We start from the raw sequence: 21185 nt of genomic DNA, 5'->3' as shown, positions 1-21185 counted from the left end.
GGCCTCTCTAACAACGCTGTCTCAGAATCTCGACGTCTGTACCATAATTCTCGTGCGTTCATACTCCATGGCGTGATTTTCCGACAAACAATGTTCAGCGACCGCCGACTTGCTCGGATACACCAGTCGAGTGTGCCTCTGGTGTTCACGGCATCGATCCTCGACGGTACGCATCGTCTGACCAATATACGACTTACCACATTGACGCGGAATCTGGTACACGCCAGCCTTCCTCAAACCGAGGTCATCTTTGGCGCTCCTCACCAGTGCACCAGTTTTATTCGGAGGACAAAACACAGTTCCGACCCGGTGTTTCTTCAAAATGCGGTCGATTTTCCTCGAGAGTGCGCCTGTATATGGAATAAACGCAGTGCCTACCTCCTCCCTCGTGATTTCATCCATCTCCAAGTGGTTGGGCGGAGAGCACGTTGAATCTGCTACTCTGAGTACCCATTTTTTCGAAATACAGTTCTCAGATGTTCCAATTCCTGGGGCAGACTCTCTGCGTCAGAGATAGTGCGCGCCCTATGTACTAGAGTTTTTAAGTACCCCATTCTTCTGTGAAGTGTGGTGGCAGCTGTCTACTTGCAAATACAGATCAGTGTGCGTTGTCTTCCGATACACCCCATGACCTAGGGTGCCGTCAGCCCTTCTCTTGACCAAGACGTCAAGGAAAGTTAATTTACCCTCCGTTTCAGTCTCCACAGTGAATTTGATGTTGGGGTGTATGGAGTTTAGATGTGTAAGAATCGCACTTTCACGTTCTCCTAGCAGTGTGATTTTTTTAAGTGAGTTGGTGCCACATATCTTAGATCCAACTGCTCGAGTCAGGCAGAGGATCACGTGGTGGTTGGAGCTACGATGCAGGGAAGTGGAAAGACATTCACCGAAATTGTGTCACGTTACGCAGTGTACTGTTCTGAAAATAAGCATGTAACCGTACCGTGTTCGCCCACGCTTATCAGGTGCGGTGCAAGTTTTGTTTCCGTCGGTGAAATAGGGCATCGATTATACGAAAACCTATCAATCGAAATATCGATTAACCGAAACCGCTCTAGTCGGCACATTCAAACTTTTGCGTGCGTGATGCAGAAGTTTAGCTGTTCACTTAAAACTGGACTGTAGTCCGATTCACGAACGATGACCGTTCGCGCAAATCGAGTCACAAACGAGGATTACATTATTTCCTGTTCCAGGCGGCAATTGCGGTTTTCATCTACACGTGCTTTGCGGTTAAAGAAAGCTTGTAAACCGAAAATTTTGTCTCTCACTTGCTCATAAAGAATTTGTCAGTTCCAACTACCAACAGTGATGACAGCTGGCAACAAATGGAATGAAAATTCACTAAATCACGTTTAAGCTCGCGTTGGCTGCGACATTCACAACCATTGTTGCCAACTCTGCAAAACGATATAAGCTGAATGTGTCTACAAAAGAAGCCAGAAAAAATCGGAAATAAAAGAAGGTTTATTATTGTGTAGGTTTAATTTTGTAATCATTTTAGTGTACGGTATTTAAGGAGCGGAGGGAGGGACATTGTTCGATAACTTCACCTCTATGCAAAACCATTTGATCAAATTTGATACACAGACAAGCCAAAAAGTAATCAGCGCGGATATTATTTGGATGAAATTTTCTTTTTTACTTTGGAAAAAATAAGTTACTCAGATTCACTCATATCAGATATGTAACTCAGTTTAAAACAACTTCAGGAAATAACTGTTCCGAGGGATTTTGCATCATTTCTTAGTTGCATCCACAGCGTTTCATTTTAGTGGCTTTAACAGCCAGAGGGCTGTCGGAAAATGTGCGATATAGGTGGGCAGAACAAGCATAAACTCGAGTACCATCCTTCCTGACTCCAGCTATAGCCAGTTCAACGGTTTCCCTCTCCCTGCCAGCCGTCATTGCTGCGTTCCTGTTTAACATTTGAGCGTTCGCTTTGACAGATCATGCAGTTGTTTTTGCCGTACGCAAAGGCGATTAAACGTGAAGGCTTTGTTCTTAGTGTTTCCCATAGTCTGAAAATAATGGAGCAGTTGAACGAAGATGCTTTCCGATGAAGCTTTGCTCAGGAATATGTTCTTGTAAAGGCAACAATATCGGGTATAAAAATGAATATTAATATCACTATAAATTTTGTCACTGTACTTGACAATCAAGATGTAATCTTGCACAGATAAATAATGAAAACGACAGTAAAATAGTTTTCAGAAACTACACAGAGCTTAGAATAATGTCCTTTCTTCAGATGTGGCTATCACTGTGCCTCAACAACCACCAAACATCCACTTTGTATTCGAAATGACTGGACTGATTAAGGAATCTATTGTTTGAAAATATTCGTAACTGATTCAAATGTGATGTTGACGACGCTGGCTGAATAACCGTGAAATAACTGTCGGCGTCATCGGCGATCAAGACCCTTGTGACGGCGCGGAAGAGCCCAGCGGCAACTATGTGGTAAAAGGACCATTCCGTGTGCTAGTGTTTCACTTGCTTAAGACGGCTATGGAGTGATGAGAACAACTAAATGAATGTGATGCTGTCCAAATGGAGTCTTTAACACAAATGCTGGATTTAGTGGCAAAAAGGAAAAAAAGAGTTTCAATTCTGAAGAAAAAATTAATTTTTGACTTCTTTTCTTAAACTGGATCTCTATATTAATGGTCATTTAAGCTTTTTATTTCATACTTCGTTAGTTCACAGCATTACTTGTTTCATATTTCTATGAATAATGGTAGAATATGTTTGGAAAAATCAATTATCTCTTCCCCCCTCCCCGCCCCTTCCGTCATCAATTATTTCGGGTAACTGATGCTCTACTGTTATTCGAGAAAGTTTGTGAAGAGGATGCGCTACTTATTAAAAGGCGAGTATTTTCATAAAGTATTACTTCTGAAGAAAATTTATATTCCCACTGACGTGAACTACATCAAGATTATGAGGTTTAGGTAATTGTTACGAAGAGATAGAATGTTGTTGGATTTAACTATTTTTTTCCCCTATGGTGCGCGTCGTTAAATGCAATATGCGATTGTTGAACAAGCTTAGGATATTCAGTGTAAAGTTTTGCGACCACAAGAGATTTATTCAGGGTACCTCACTCAATCTAATTTAATATTTATTGTATATTATGCATTCTCAGTTACACATTTGTTGTAATGTGATTTAATTAATTCGAGAGAGCTAATAAACTGACGTCTCTGGTAACGGACTTCTCCACAATAAGAATAGTATTTTAATTTATGAAATGAGTGTCATTGACTTTGACTTGATGTGAATAATTAACTGGCGTTCTTAGAGTGAATTCATTTATATTTCAGTTTGACCCATCGCTTACAGTGCGCAATTTGAATGAAAATTTAACCATGCTCGTACTTGTTGAGACACGCGGTCGTTGTTAGGAACAAATGCGGTCTACCGATGAATCCCGCCGTTAGTCATTCCGATGTTTGAATTTTGACGAACCATAATCGTAAATATAAAATCACTAAGAAAATGCTCTTGATCGCGATGGTTATTTTATTAAAATGAGCGGTTTGGGCGTTGGCTTAGGCCATCTTCAGACAGCACCATCAGCTTAAGTTGGCGATGCGTAGAACAGTCAACTGACTCTTCAACGCATCATCAACTTCAGTTGATGGTATTGTCTGAAGATGACCTAAGCCTAGGCCGAAACCGGTCATGTTAATAAAATAAACATCGCTATCAAGGCTGTTTTTTCATTGATTTTATAGAGATTACAAGATCGATATTTTCCCAAAAATGTTTTCAAAAATAATCGCAAATCCGAGATGGAAGATTACTGTTTCTCTTCGAAAACTTTACAATTTCATTGGTGTTGACAGAATCGGAGAAAAGTACGCGAGGGTGAACTGGACGTCAGGCGAATATCGCCTACCGTCCTGCATAGTACATACGATGGCATTTGTAGCTTTGTCTGACGATTTAAGTTCCAGGAAAACCATGGGACGCTTCTACGAGCTAAAAAAATAGTTTCAGCATCGGGATTCGATACCGCTACCTCCGAGGCGAGTATCTCGCCACAAGCATGCGGAAGCGTCCTCGGAAAAGCAGGATGTGGGCTTCGAGGTCGTTAATAATGCCTAAATCAACATAGACATGAAGACATGCGACTGCATCTAATGCTCTTGAATCCTCACTCGTTACACAAAGTAGTTACGCTGCCGGTTCTCGAGAAACAGAAATAGAAATTCGTTCCTAGAAAACTGCGTGTTTCCCAGGGAACGGCATTTTTCGGCTATGTGACTGGATGTTAATGTAGCTGTGTACAGTTAGTTTAACTTATAATTCATTTTCCTAAAATTTTATTACATGCTTTCTCTTCCTGTTTAAAACAGATGATTTCACGATGACTTGGTAATAAGTCGAAACTGGTAACATCATTTGAATGACCTGAGATAGACAGAGGTAGACACATATGATGAAAACATTTTACCAGACAGTTACTTCTTTTTTCATAAGTACGGGGTTTCTTAGCTCTCTTTCATAATTACTATTATTATTGATCTAAAAGAAGAGTTTGCATCGTAGCGAAAGGCACTTTAGTCTCTTCCTTGATGTGATATGGAACATAATAAAGTAGTGCTATTCTATTTCGATACTTCTCTTCGCTGAAGCTGTGAAGTTTTAACAACACATTTCGTTTCTACCGGTCTCAGTTTAAAATCAGTGCATTGTTCTTGATCTGAAACGACACTATTCCCTTTCTCTTTGTGGCGTTATCTATGAACTGTTTTGTTTCAAGCGTTTTTCATTTTTGTCTGAGACACATTTCGTTTAGCTATCGACAACTACTGCTGCATTTCCAGAATGGAACGCTATGATACCGAATGATCAGTGCAATTTACTTAATTCATTTACCACCCATATTTCAGAAAGACTTCTCTCTTCTCTACCTGTAGTCTCATCGCCAGTGGGTTAAAAGCAACACCTTCTTAGTTTGAGAAGCTATTGTTACAAGCCTCCGAACAGCTGAAACAACACAAACGCAAAAAGCGATGAACTAAGAATACAAGTACAAAGAAATGCAGGAAGTAAAGAAATATGATATAGTTTACTTTGTGTGAGATGACTACTGTTCGAATTTATCAACGATAAAGTTCTCTGCCATTAGCAGCGCTATCCGACCGACGCATGTAGAGATTTCTTGCGTCAGTTTGCTTGTCTTATCGGCCTGTGCCAGCGCAATTAAAGGCGTTGCCCTAAAAGTGTTGACGTTTGCTGGGAAAATAAATTTGCACTACATGAAAATCTATCGTTGAAACTGCTTCTTTGTCAAATTCATTTTTGTTGTCGCTTCTGTTGAAAACTTTGATTCTGGAACGTTGCGGCTGAAACCTACCTTTAATCAGTTGTCTTGGCTAAATAGACTTAGATATGAACGATAAATTAAAACAGTTACCTGCGTCAGTCACTTTTAAGTTGTTCTCACGATGCGTTTCGAGAGCTTACACACTCTTCTTCGGGTGATCAAAGTTTTAAAGTACAGTTTTGTTTGCGAGATGTTGCCAGTTGTCTCTTTTGAGCTGCATTACGCTACAAATAAGGTTTAATTTGCACTTGATATCGTAATGTGGTACTAGAACTATAAATTGTATTGTTAGGTTAGCTTATCTAAACCATGTCCTGTGCCGTTAATATGAGTAGCTGTGGCAGGATTATTGGGAGTTTTACACGTAACTGCATTTGTGTGTTCCTTAAATTTAGTTTGGAAGCTTCGTCCTTGCTTGATCCCAATATTGCACTTTATCTTGTAGACACTCATGTTGGAAATGTGTCTTCCTTGTGTTTCATGTTACGTAGCAGTCCATTATATAATTTATTGCTATGGAAAAAGTCAAGTTTTCCATAACATCATCTCAATACATTAGCAATTTTGTGTGAAATGGCACAGAAGTAGGGAACGCACACTGTCCTATTGTCTGATAGACCAGTGTCCTTGTTTTTGACAGTGTTTCCAATAGAGCAATGAGAAACGTTGGCATATAACAAGCTCTGTCTCACCTGATATATACAATGCATCACTAACTCAAGGCATTTTTCCAGAGAGACTGAAGTATATCGTTGTTAAACACATGAGCAACACTAATACCGTCAGCAAATTACAATTTGGGTTTCAGAAGAGTTTCTTTACTAAGGATTCCATTTGCATGTTCATTCACCAAATTGTACAAGTATTAAATAACAAAACCGCCCCATTTGGTATTTGCTGCAACCTGTCTGTGAATCAGAATATTGTCCTACATAAACTCAAGTTTTATGGGATTGATGGTATAGCCAACCAATTGATAATGTCATAAGTAAGCAAAATACTAAAGAAAGTTGTAATTAGTAATTCAACCAATGTAGTGTGGGGAAATTAATCTGACTGGTGAGATATCAAGCCTAGGATTCCTCATTGCTCAGTCTTTGGTCCATTACTGTTCCTTATATTCCACATAAATGACCATCTGTCTAATATCCAACAAGCAGATTTAGTTGTTTTTGCAGATGACCCTAGTACTATAATCAATCCAAGCATACATATACAACTGCAGAAGAAATGATAAACAAAGTTCATGATAGTATCATTGATTGGTTTTCTACAAATGATATCACTCTTAATTTTAAAAAGACACAACATATTCAGATGTGTAAATCTAGGGGTACTACATCAGTGGTAAATGCAACACATGGCGAAGAAATAATGAGTACAATGGAAACTTTAAAATTCTTAGGTATTCATATTCATAAGAATTTGAACTGAAAAAAGCATGTTTTAAGACTCCTGAAATATCTTAGTTCAGGGCACATTTGCACTTAGAATAGCTGCAAATTTTGGGGAGAGACAAATCAGTAAGTTGACATATTTTGCATATTTTTAATCAATGATGTCATGTGTTCTGGGGTAGCCCATCTACGAAAAACTCTTCACTGTTCAAAAACGTGCTGTAAGAATGATATGAGGTGCTCAGCCACTACTGTCTTGCTGACATCTGTTTAAGATGTTGAGCTTTCTCATTACTGTTTCATAGTGTATTTATCCACTCATGAAGTTTGTTGTAAATAATACACTACAGTTCCAAAGGAAGAATGATGTATATAATTACAATACCAGAAGAAAAAATGACATTTGTTACTCTACATTGAGATTTTCTTTAGCAAAAAATGGGGGGGTGGGGGGGCACAATGATGAAACTAAAATTTTGTGTTAAGTTATCCATTGATATAAAATGCCTGGCAGGCAGCAAAGTTAAGTTTGGGAACAAACAAAAAACTTGCTCCTTGACAATTTCTTCTGTTTCACATTTCTGTTAGTGTAATGTCTAAAGGTGGTGGGTAGGAATTATTATTATTATTAGAAACACTTTATAAATACCCAGTATGTAGCCATATTTACTAGTTAATTTGCGATGCGAATGTGTAGTGATTTGTTCCACATCATTCTGATTTATTGTGAAAATGATCCATCAAATATTGAACTAACTAACTAACAAAGATAACAAATTGAACCTCTAAGAAGAACTTGAAATGTTAATTCACAACAGGAAGCATGGGCATAACAGACTAAATGACAAAGCTGAGATAATGACAGTGAACTTTTTTTGAAGTTTCTCAAGCAGGCTACATAACAGAAAGTAACTGTTACTATTATCTTTTCTTTAGTTACTTCAAATGACCAAACCAATACAATAAGAAGTAAATTTGATGATGTGTGTATATATTTCCAGTGTTGATATTTTTAAGCAGTAAGGGTGAAAATTTTTATTTGTATACATGTTATATGTGTCATTGATATGTAATGTAGGCTGGTAATGCTCTTTGGATTACAGAACCCCATATTTCGACATCTGTATAATCTCTAGAGTGTTTGTGTTGTTTTAGTCATGTGCCATTTATTAATGAAAATGGATATTTCCTTTCACTGGAACATTTATACCTTATTTGTAGTGAAATAAGTTCAAAATTGGAAACTAGACACATGCTCCAAACAAAATCCTAATATTAATCGTTGATGCATCTGGAGATGAGGGTATTGGTTCTCGAAAAGTGCCTCTCAAGAAAATTAAGTGACTGACACAGATAATTGTTTCAGTTTCTCTTTTATGTCGCAGTTGCGTTTTTTAAAAATATGGTCGACGTAACTTGAGATACACACACAGCTGGCTCCCACTTGTATGTAAACAACTCCAGATATCTGTTTCATGCACGGATGCATGACAACAAGAGCAATTGCTTAATATATCGAAATTTAAGTTGCGAAATGTATATGGTAAGTTGGTACCATGGAAAATGAACAACTTTGATATTTCAATAGTATTTCAAGATATTGAAAGACAACTTTTTAGCGAGCCATGGTATGGAAAGGGACAGACTAGACCCTATGTCCAAAAAGTTTTGAGACAGATTTCATTCTTGGCGTATGAGTGATGTTAGCACAGTAATTACAGTTGCAGCTTGAACTGATAAGCAACAGACGTGCATTCGACCAGTCTCTTATAAACAGGCAATGTTAAATAATGTATGTGCAGATATAGTGTGTCAACATTGTTTTGTCACATATCGCAATAGAGCAACATCCCTAAATCAAGTGTTTAAGACATTATCCGGAATGTTTCAAAGAAGGGGAAAGTGTGTGCAAAGTCAGTCCCATACGTCTTCACTCCCAAAAAAACACAACAAAGGTGTACACTTCTGGCGACTTGATTGAAATGCAAAACGCAGATTATTCTATTCTGGAAAAAATCATCACCGATGGAGAGAGTTGGTTTTATCAGTGCAAAACTGCCACAAAAAGAAAAGTGTGTAAATTCACATAAAGCGTCAACGGTTTGACAACATAACCGTCATTCAAATCAATGGGTCACGTTAGTTAGACAACATCCCAAAAAAGAACTCTTCTGACAATTTCACCTGGTTGTATGAAGGTTCTGCTTATTGTACTTAAGTGGGGGGACTCTGTGGAACAACTGAAGCATTAAAACCGCAATTTAAACATTTCTTTTTTATTATTCAAAACTAACTTTTTGCATTGACAGGGTATATTTTTGTATTGTTTATACACATGACTTTTTATCTACCATGATCACCATCATTGTCATTAGGCATTTGATATTCACTGATGTTTAAAGATCTCTAGACTTTTTCAAGTGTATCTTGAATCTTAAGCATCCACGTTGTTCCTATTTGTTTTTGAATTCATCTACCAAACTTTCATCAAATCGTCTTCCTCCCTCGTTTCTTGACTCTTGCAGTCTAGTGAAATATTTACTTGGCTCGTTTCAAATCTACGTGACTGCCTGCATGTCCTGCCCACCTCCATGTCATTTCGGTGAAAGTCACGATTCATTCTGCACTCCAGGTTGTTCCCTGATACATCTGTTTGTTTTTATATCTGAGGAACACTCAATTTCTTAAATAGATCTCACTTCTTAATCTATGTCTCAGTGCTATAAAACAAAATTGACAACATATATTAATTGCAAAATTCCTGTAGCAGACATATTGTTTAAGCTCCCACTACTCTCTCGTCATTCATTTCTCATGGTCCCAAACGTAAGAAGTAATACATTCCAGGTAGGAAAGCTACCCTGCCATTAGGTTTAAGCTGGTGTTCCCAAACTTTTGGTGTGATGGAATATTTTGCGAATCTCGGTACTTTGATGGAACACCTTGTTTATTTTGAAGGTTAATAAAATTTTAGAAAATGAGAAAAACTTGTTTTATGCGGTGATTGTTTCAATTTTAAGTCATAATCAATAACACAGAAAACATAAGGAAATTAAAAAAAAACAATTAGTGTCGTCAAAATGTCGAAAAAATATGCCATGTTGGTAATAGTTTTTCTAAGAGCACTTAGTCACTTCACGAAGAATACAGTTTGGGAAACCCTAGGTTAGAGGATGTGCACCAGCCACAGCCAGTTTTGGTTACCACTGACCGCCATCAACACGTTAATAAATAAATTTCTCTGTTTTCACCACAAACTTGCACAGATATTTCACACAGAAGAAAACGCAACGTGCGATTAATACATTGATCTCTGCCATTTCGCTTTTTAACGCCACTGATACGTCTGACTGGTATTCAGGCACGCTTTCGGATTATCGAAGAGAAAGTGTCTGCTCTTTGCAGTTTAAACAGCACCTGCTGCTGCCGCTACAGTCCTGCTCACTGTTAAGTCACAGTCGGAAGCTTACACTGCACTCAAGTTCTATTCATATGTTTCCTTCCTTCACTCTCCACCCAGTCATTATCTTCAGGTGCTCCAAACACAGAATTTCGTCAGTTGGTTTTGTGAGTTCGTTGCACATCTGTACGCCTTTCTATTCGATGTCTTAATTGTACATTATCATTGACTCATTACAATTTATTTTCAGGCCTACTTTCAAACGTGGTCTGCATTCTTTCGTCCTTGTTGAAGTCTATCTACAGTAGAGGCAAATAATACAAATCCGTCCACAAAACAAAGATGGTTTATATGTCAACAATTAATACCTTTTTCTTTGTTTTCCAGTTTAACCCATATCGACTGTTATAATGTTGGTACTGGCGCGGGATGTTGGAAATGTCACATACTTTTAAAGCCTAAATAACGTTACAGTGTACTGAGTTTTCTACACTATTTTGTATTTTTTTCCGAATCAGAAGCATGCTCTTCATCGAAACAGTCATTACCTATTGTAACCATATGACTCAGACACATTTTTTGTATATTACACACTAAAATTTTTTGTTTTCACGTTGTAGGTAGTGGGGAGTAGGCGTGTCAATTACGATGATAAACAAACATTCGCATTCCCGTCACTTACTAAGAATACTTTTATCCTCGCAGCGTATACACAATGCGTCTAGCATGGAGCGCGTACTGCAGAGGACTGACTGGCAAAGACACAGTTGTTCTTTCTGCGGTAGGGCAGCGGATGGAGTCAGTGTCTCTACGTCCCCACAACGTCTTTACTTCTTGGGCGCTTTATACTTCATTCCTTGTTCCTTTCATGGCCTACATTTCTGTTTGCAAGCCTTGGTCTTTCTGATGAATGTTCTTAGTTTTTGTCTTCCTGTGTTGTCATCTTGGCTACTTTTCGTTTGATGGACTCAGGCAGACATGCAGTTGCTGCCTTGTGTATAGCTTGTTGTATTGGCTGTATACCTAGTTCTCGTAAGAACGATTTTCTAGCCATATTACTGGTCTCGTTATTTATAGTAAATGCTGTTTGAGGATTTATTCCAGAAATATCGAGGACACGGGAAGATATTGCACAGTCTCGTTTTTCTTGATGTGGAGTAGGTGGCGCACACTTCATCCAATGTATCGATTAATGTTTTGTGGAATAGTACTTTGTGATGATTTCAGGCTTCCTTTTCCTCTCTTCTGCTCTCGTCTGTTTTATTACTGAAGTGCACAGATGAAATATGTCTCACATCTTTTTCCTTTTTGGCATATACGAGACGATTGTTAAATCCTTTTAAAATCCAAGTAAGCTACTATTTACTTCAGGTTCATAAATTCAGGAGGAAATTCGGTTTCATTTTTACGAACATATTCGGTACAAGTGAGTTTCTTCTTCAGCAGCTCTTTAAACAAGCTGCAGCTTGTTAACCAATTGTCTGCCGTTATACTGCGGCAACTCCCCTCAGCTGCATTGTTCAGGCGAATTAAACATCTTACAGCGAGTTTGAAATTTTGTATGGCCCAGGTGGTTGTTTACTGGCGTATCACCTCATGGCGTGGTGTGTGTGTGTGTGTGTGTGTGTGTGTGTGTGTGTGTGTGTGTGTATGTGTAACAAGTCCTGTCATCACTGAGCTTTAGAATTTTCGGACTATTCACTGATAGCTTGCTTCGTACATACTGGCTAAAACTACACTTCCCACCGAAAGCGACCAGCTGTTCATCCGCTGCAGTATATCCAGGCAATGTGTCTTTCTTGTTCGCCTGGAACAGTTCAGATATTTCCCGTTGTGTCAGGGGGACAAGGAAGGAGCCTCCACGCGTGCACTATCTGAGATAAGAGACCGAGAATCATCTGTCAGATAATGCCGGCGTCCCCCGGAACCAATAAAAGATAATGGCCAATCCTTCCAACACCGGAAAAGCAAAAAGAATGGGCCCTTCTCAGAGCCAACTCTGACGATTGCAAGCCTAAGCGTAGAGGGTATCACCAAAAACAAACAACAAATCATATCACAACTTTGCCGCACGCTCAAATGGGACATACTGTGTGTACAAGAAACACACAGGAAAGAAGGGGCAATAAGACCAGAAATAGAAGGAATGAAATTAGCCATACAAAATCCACATCCTAAATATGGCAGCGCTGTCTTCAGGAAACCTGAGATGGCCATAATATCAACTACCAGAACTACATACAATAACATAGAATTACTGACTGTCGAGTGTAGCACCTTCACCGTAACGTCAGTATAAGAGCCGCTCGGAGAGAAGCTCAACTTGACTTTGCCGCCAAACTTCAACAACCAGAAAACGCAGTTCATCTTAGGAGACTTCAACTGCCACAGTACATCATGGGGCTACAAACATACAGACGACAACGGACATAAATTAGAGCAGTGGGCGGAAATAAATAACTTATCCCTGAAGAGGAGAAATTTGTTAACATCGAGTATAGATTTAAGTGTCAGGAAGTCATTTCTGAAAGTATTCGTATGGAGTGTAGCCATGTATGGAAGTGAAACATGGACGATAAATAGTTTGGACAAGGAGAGAATAGAAGCTTTCGAAATGTGGTGCTTCAGAAGAATGCTGAAGATTAGATGGGTAGATCACATAACTAATGAGGAAGTATTGAATAGGATTGGGGAGAAGAGAAGTTTGTGGCACAACTTGACCAGAAGAAGGGATCGGTTGGTAGGACATGTTCTGAGGCATCAAGGGATCACCAATTTAGTATTGGAGGGCAGCATGGAGGGTAAAAATCGTAGAGGGAGACCAAGAGATGAATACACTAAGCAGATTCAGAAGGATGTAGGTTGCAGTAGGTACTGGGAGATGAAAAAGCTTGCACAGGATAGAGTAGCATGGAGAGCTGCATCAAACCAGTCTCAGGACTGAAGATCACAACAACAACATCCCTGATCCATGATCCTGAGCTACCATGCTCGTTCAGCAGCAAAATCTGGAAGCGCGAATACAACCCTGATATTTATTTTGTAAGCGCAAACGTGGAAGACCGATGCTTAATAACTGCATACGCACCTTTTCCTAAAACACAACACCGCCCTATCGGAATCCAAATAAACGCTGCTTTGAGAACAACGAAAATACCATTGCGCAGACGCTTAAACTTTAAAAAAGCTAAATGGACAGAATATGCTGTGGAACTGGATGCAGAAATAACAAATCTACACCCAATTCCAGAAAATTATCAAACGTTCGTAGAGACCCTCCAAAAGGTTTCTCCAAGACACATACCCCGAGGCTGCAGAGAGCATTTCATCCCAGGTCTCTCTGACGAATCAAAGAGCATCCTGAGGGAGTACGAAATGCTTTACGAACAGGACCCTTTTAGTGAAGAAGTAGTCCAATGTGGAGAAACACTAATGGAAATAATTAGTGAATCAAGACAAAGGAAATGGTTCGAAACGCTGGAAAGAATGGATATGACCCACATTAGCAAAGTCGCTTAGAACTTAATAAAAAAACTTAATTGTGACTTTGGGACAGCTAAACAATGCTCTTCAATAACACCCAATCAAATTGCCCATCAGCTCCTACTAAATGGACAACCCAACAAGAAATGTCAGAAAATAAAAATCAGCAGAATTCAGAGTCAAGAGTCAAGCATGTTCGAAATACCATTTACCATGAAAGATCTTAATCATGGAATGAACTCAATGAAAAACGGGAAAGCAGCGGGAGTCGACGATATATGCGTGGAACAGATCAAACAGCTCGGACCTAGCGCCAAGCAATGGATACTGCAGCTCTTTAATCATTGCTTAAAAACGTGTAAGATCCCAAAGATGTGGAGGAAATGAAAGGTAGTGGCGCTACTAAAACCTGGGAAAGACGCAGGTCAACCGAAGAACTACCACCCAATAGCACTCCTGTGCCATCTGTACAAACTGTACGAACTAATAATCCTAAACCGCATAGCAAATATCGCAGACCAAAAGCTCATTCCCCAACAGGCTGGATTCAGACCCGGGAAATCATGCACCAGTCAAACCCTAGCACTCACAGAACGCATAGAGGAAGGGTTTGAAAACAAACAAATAACAGGTGTAGCATTGGTGGACTTAAGTTCTGCATACGACACCGTCAGTCCGCAGCTCGTGGTCGTGCGGTAGCGTTCTCGCTTCCCGCGCCCGGGTTCCTGGGTTCGATTCCCGGCGGGGTCAGGGATTTTCTCTGCCTCGTGATGACTGGGTGTTCTGTGATGTCCTTAGGTTAGTTAGGTTTAAGTAGTTCTAAGTTCTAGGGGACTGATGACCATAGATGTTAAGTCCCATAGTGCTCAGAGCCATTTGAACCATTTGAACCAACACCGTCAACCACAGAAAGCTCATGGAAAAACTTTACTGTACATTTAATGATCATCAGTTCACAAACATTATTGAATCTCTGCTGCAAAACAGACAGTTCTATGTAATGCTAGACGGAAAAAAAAGCCGATGGCGTCGACAAAAGAACGGTCTCGCCCAGGGCAGTGTGCTGGCCCCCCTACTATTTAACCTATACACCAATGATCAACCAACACCGGAATGTACTACCCATTTCTTGTATGCCGATGATCTGGACATTACAGCGCAAGGAAATAGCTTCGAGGAAGTAGAAGGGAAATTAGAAAGCTCGCTACACGTAATGTCTGAATACTATAAAGAGAACTCCCTCAAACCAAATCCATCTAAGACACAGGTTAGCGCTTTCCACCTCCGCACAAAACAGGCAAACAGGAAGCTGAATGTCATCTGGAATGGCAACAAACTGGACCATACGGACAAACCAACATACCATGGTGTCGTGCTGGACAGATCACTGACATACAGATATCACTGTGAAAAAACCTGTCAAAAAGTTGCTACCAGGAACAATATTTTAAGAAAACTGACGAATAGTAAATGGGGAGCTAGTCCGATTGTATTACGAACAACTGCTCAAGCACTTTGCTCCTCCACGGCAGAATATGCATGCCCTGTATGGTCCCGATCCACACATGCCAAAAAAGTCACTACAGTCCTTAATGAAACATGCAGGCTAACAACAGGATTCATGAAACCCACTCCACTTGGGAAAATATACAAAGCAGCTGGATTCTCACCTCCTGAATCCCGAAGAATCGCGCACGAACATACAGAAAAATTTAAACAGATTTTCGACAAGCGCCACCCGCTGCATGGTTCTTCATGTGGACGTAGCAGACTTAAATCCCGCAAGAGATTTCTCACTAGTGAATTGAACGAGCCTCCGAAGGACTACCCTGCCTCACGAGAAATACCCAGCGGCAGTACATCAAGCTGCAAGATTTTGAGAACACTGAACCGCATCAGAACAGGCGTAGCACCAGTTAAAGCAAACCTAGTCAAATGGGGCTTCAAGGACGAAGGAGACAACAAATGCGACTGTGGTGAAGTTCAGGATATGGAACACCTTCTACAGTGTGTTCCATCTGCCCCACAAGGTGTACCCTTGACGAACTATGGCTTGAGGAGGGAGAAACATTGGACTTGGCCCGACATTGGGCTGAAAGGCTTTGAAACAAATCTCCGGACACGAAAAAGTAAAGTAGGTATGTCAGGGTTACGTATTTTCTTTCCGTCTTGCCTGTTCTGAATGCTATCAAATCCTATGCATCTGAACAAGAACAGTGACTGGTGCAAACTTATCTAATTGTGAAATGTCTTCTATTCCAAAATAAATTGTGTCCCACAGATCTTTTAGATTCATATGTCCATGCAGTAAAATCTTGCCAAAATAAGTAACTCATTGAAACCCTTAATTTCAGTCACATCTGTCTCTTTAGTGTATCGTTTCCGGGCAGAATTCCCCGAAATGCTTCACCTACTCATTAGTATGTTTACATATTTTTTCTAACATTGGTCCTACTTTCATCAACAAAAAAAAGGAAGCACCCTAAGATCGCTTTCGCAACTGGTTGCATCTCTCGCATCTGGCACATGAATAACAGTACTTTGAGCTCGCGTAGTTACATTCCTTGGTGGAAGGTTCTTCACCCATTTCGTTGATTCTTCTTTTCCCAAACAGAAACTATAATTTAAAAAGATTATTTCACTGATGTCACCATCCGTCTCTGTATTAGATCCATGTTCCAATTCTTCACACGCATCAGATGATTCTTTATCTGATTTATCACACGTTTCTTCTGATTCAGCTTCGTCAAGTACCTGTAATCTTTCTATTCGTCTTTCGTTTCCTTCTTACTTGCACACAATGCAGACTGAGTTATTAACATACAGTTACAGAAAACAGCCTTACTCCAAGAATTTTATTTCACTTGGAGAGCAGTTATAATAGCAGTATTAGACAACAATCGGTTTACTTAACATAACATGTAATGCGACAACAACGAAATGAATGCAAAATTAAAAAAGCTGACTCTTGGTATTATTTCCATTTTGGTTTCGTTAGGATGGCGCGGGGTGTCCTGAATACCTCAGTGTATGTTTTCGGCAATTAAACGAGTGATAGTTGAATTTTAATGTATTTTCACTTTATTATTTACATATCTTCGAACTTCATTCTCTGACTGCCAATTCTTTGACATCATATGTATAGACATACGATCCAATAGTGACGTTTGTGCTGGACCGGGATTCGAACGCAGATTTTCCTCTTATCACGAGAGGTGGCCTCAACCACTTCGATTATTCGTGCATTCTCCCCTGACCACCCAAAACTTCCACATGTCATACTTGCTCATATCGTAATCTAGGAAAGGGTCCGTATGATTTTGTGAACCACTCTGCAGGTAGTTTGTGTGACACAGCGGGGTAGAGAGAAGGGGGAATTGCGTGCTCGCTCTTCATTTTGCAGATCTATGCAAGAGGGAAGTGCATGAGCACAATCTGGCGAACTACTTTCAGTCAGACTTCTAATCTCCAGCCCCGCTTTTCCAACCTGTTACACCCCCAGAACTTAATTTATCTTTAATATGGTTCTACTGTACTTATATGTGGTGCAGATATTCAATGTCTATTCTTAACACACGTTATTTAACAATATACATTAATTTTAACGATTAAAACATTATTTCTAATAATCCTCTATTTTTCCACTCACTGCAGTGAGGTAACTGTCAGTCATAGAGAAAAAAATGAGTATGATCGGTTTTGTAGGGACTTTAATGTTGTTTAATTTTGTACTTTGAAACGTTTTCGCTAGAAGCCGCGGTTTTCTAGATGGTCAACGCTCACACCTCACCAGTTAAGATTTTAGATATGTTATTCATTACACTCACCCCTACCACTGTACAAAAACTTGCGACCACATGAATTTTTCCCCTTACTTTCCTTCTCTGATTGCACTATAATAACCTTTCTTCCGAAGCACCACCCGCGAATGGAAGATGAAGGAAAGGAAATTAATTGAGAACTGGGAACGGTAAATGCTGACAGCGAAAAAAATTGATATTTTCGCTTTTATTTCTCTATAATCCGCTCAATTTGCCATTAATAATAGTATCTTGAGATGAGTTCTACTACGAGGACTAATCAACAAAGGCAGATTGATCTTTTTCATGTAGCTTCCGTAATAGTTTCCATCTGTACCATGCATATTTGAAAAGAGCGGGTTGTTATGTATAATGTCCATAGGCGGCAGCAATCTCGCATCAGTAGGTTGGTAGTAACACTCTACTTAGTACACGCTCTTTCCATTTCACATACCAAGCACTGAAGGAGACCCGAGAGGAGCAGTACGACTCAATGAAATTCCGTGTTTGTTTAAACCAGACAGCCGCTGTAACTTACGAAAAGCTGCAGCAAGCGTACAGTGAAGATGTACTGCTTCGTGCAACAGTGTTTAGGTAGTCAAGGACGTCAAAGAACAGCGATTTGCCCCTGTTGAACAAGGTGGGCCTAACATTTAGGCTTATGCTATGACTGAACTCAGCATCAACACAGCTGCTGTAACTGACAGTGAAGATCAGCGGGTAATGGCAGTGTCTTTACGATTACGCTTGGTCACCTCCATCCGACCCTGTTTGTGCCAGTCGAGTGTCACGTCTGTTGGCCCCCTGACAAAAGGCTGTGTGAGTTGAATCCAGTTTCTTTGCAATGGAGCAGATGCATTTCTGGACTCAATTATCACCAGCGATGAGTCATGCCAGCGTCATTATGATCTTAAAGGTAAACGAGCCAGCACATTGTAGAAGTCGACAGGTTCTCCAACACCAAAAAAGGCCGAAGTTGTTCCATCTGCAGGGAAAGTGATGATGGACACATTTTTTTGACTGACTGGAATGATTTACTAGCATGCCGTTCCCGCTCACTCTACTGTTACAGCATCATACTACCAGTCAGTACTGGCTAAACTGCGGAGGCACACTGCAAGGCAACGAGCAGAACTTTCTCAGACTGGGTGGCGACTTCAATACGACAATGTGCGGCCTCACGTCGCAAATCAAGTCACGCAGTTTCTGGCTCTATTCAACATTACCTGTGTAACGCATCCGTCTCACAACCCCGATATTGCACCCTATGATCTTTTTTCTTTTTTTTTTCCTTTTTTGTTCCGGCACTAAAGGCTAAGCTTCGGCGCATTCAATTCGAGAAATCGGAAGCAGCGCTCAAGAAAAGTGAGGCGATTCTCGAGGTCCTGGCAGAATGGCTATAAAAAGTGCATTCAGGCAGGAGCAGAGTACTTTGAAAAATATCATGTAAAAATTGAAATGGAATAACGAACATTTGTGGAAAAAATCTGTCTGTCTTTGTTGAACAGGGCTCGTAGATGCAGAAGCATGTAAATTCCGTTCTTCGTGACAAGAGGAATGCTGAATGTGATGAGCATGTCTGACGCTGGTTATAAACATGATATAACACGTTTCTCGCTCGTTTTCCTACGGCAACAAGCAATAGTTCAGTTCACTTGTTTTCCATCTGAATATATTCTGTCCAGTGCTTTGTGACGGAAAGGAAAGGCAAAAAAAGAAACATAATGTAGGATATTAAGCTAAGAAGTAAAGGAAAGCCATATGTAACCAAAAAAAATGGAGGAAGGAAGATTAGGGTTCAACATCCCGTCGACATCGAGGCCATTAGAGACAGAGCACCAGCTCGGGTTAGGGAAGAATGCGGAAGGAAACAGATCGTGATATTTCAAAGAAATCAGCCCAGCATTTGTCTTTAGCGATTTAGGGAAATCACGGAAAACGTAAATCTGGATGGTCGATCGACGATTTGTGTAACAAACAAAGCGATAGCTGTTGATCAGAAAGAACCAGCACAACGTGATGTAAGTTTAAATCTTTAGAATTTGTGTTGCATAACGAAATAAAACCAAATATCTTGTACTTTTGGGGTTCAAACTGCACGATCTTACCATCTTAGGAAACCCTCGTCTACCATTAACCAACAAATTAAGTGCTGAAACTCGTCGATTTTCTTGAAGTGAATTACAGGAATTTTCTTTTCAGTGATGTCAGTACTGCGTTCTTTGTTACATTAATGCCCAGAAATAAGAGAGATGATGCTGTGCACATTCAGTGTTTACTTGAAAGTGAAGCATGGCTCTTGTTTACCTAAACTCTCATTTTTATACATTTTATAAAAATTCGAAGCTTATTACAGTTTTTCGACACTTTTTCTACCAGAGGTCAGTAAAGGGTGAAACTATCAATCTGCATTCCGTCGAATAAAGTGATTCGTAATGCGAATCTGTTATGGGTTTTCCTGTTTTATTACTTTTTGACATTCGCACTGCCAGTATACAATTGTTGTACACCATGTACTGTCTATCACACATCGTACAATGGCTTAAGGAATGCTGTTGAAGACTTGAGTGTGGCACTTCCAGGCCACTGTGTTCTTACTGCCTACACAGATGAATAGTGATTTAGAGTTGATCAGTAGTGATGGTTTCTTTATGCCCAAAATACTTTTCTTCTATTCATCATCGCAATATGTTCATGTACTCATGTGAAAAAAATGGCGGAAATGGAGATTAGAATAAGGAAACGTGGTATATTTCTAAGCGTCTTGCTTGCAGTGTGACACTTCTTCACATCGTTAGTTTTGCCTCATTGAGCCTCCCTCCTGTGTTGCAGTTGAGAGAGTAACGTACTTGTGCGGCAAGATGACGCTGGACGGCAACGCAGTGACCTCGGGCTGCGAATGGACGACCAAGGGCGCGTACCGCACCGAAGCGTGCGCCTGCACCTCCTACAGCTCCACAGGAATACCTTGCAACTCGGCCTCAGCACTGTCCGGGCAGCACTTAGTGGCGCTGCTAGTAGTTGCGCTCGCTGCCGTCTTGGCGGCGCTACCTGCGGCATCCGTTTTCTGCAGTGCATAACAGATGGCGCAGCAGCCACCTCGACAGCAGTGTCGCCTTTCCCCCGGAACTCCGTCGCTGGCAGTTATTCATGCCAATGCGCATCAACCATCAAATTTAGGAGACAGAGGGACGATACACACAAAATTATTTTGAAAGGTTGTCAATAAAGCTACAGCGTACCAGAATAACTGTCCACACCCAATACAGTTATTTTACGACTATTATCCAGGATCCATAATGTACATACTTGTCATAAACGTACTAATTAATAATAATTTATTTATTTACTCTTAGTGAAATTTTAATTTACCATGGAATTTTGAGTAATAAGCTTTTCACTATTGTTATATGAATAGAGACATCAACATGCTCTGCAAAAAGAAACGTGACTCGTCACGCATTTCATATGTTGCTTCACTTTCGTTTCATTTGGTGTATTAGAAAATAAGATCTTACAAAAATACCCTCGAATTATCATTTTTCTGAAAACAGTCCTCATTCTGATAAGGAATCAATTGTAACAGAAGAAAAAGTAAAACAAAAAGAAAAAAGATCCGTTAGTTACATAACTCTTTTCTTAGTTTGCTATAGATTCATCACAACACTGCAAAGGTATTAATTAATATACTTGTTGTTAGCAAGCGACAAGTGTGAATTTTGTGTCAAGTGATAAAGCATGAGAGGTGTACAGGTACAATTATTACT

General features: G+C 39.9%; 1 protein-coding gene across 1 annotated transcript in view; it reads left to right on the top strand.

Moving 5' to 3' along the window:
* Window positions 1–20498, top strand: part of LOC124805567 — a 123606-nt gene extending 103108 nt beyond the window's left edge. The window contains exon 4 of the mRNA XM_047266133.1: window positions 20251–20498. Coding sequence (XP_047122089.1) covers window positions 20251–20498 — 248 coding nt within the window. The remainder of the gene's footprint in view (window positions 1–20250) is intronic.
* The last annotated feature ends 687 nt before the right edge of the window (window positions 20499–21185 follow it).

Source organism: Schistocerca piceifrons, chromosome 7 (assembly GCF_021461385.2).
Source record: "Schistocerca piceifrons isolate TAMUIC-IGC-003096 chromosome 7, iqSchPice1.1, whole genome shotgun sequence".
Taxonomy (NCBI): domain Eukaryota; kingdom Metazoa; phylum Arthropoda; class Insecta; order Orthoptera; family Acrididae; genus Schistocerca; species Schistocerca piceifrons.
Note: the sequence above shows the minus strand (reverse complement) of the source record. Positions and strands in the feature narration are given on the sequence as shown.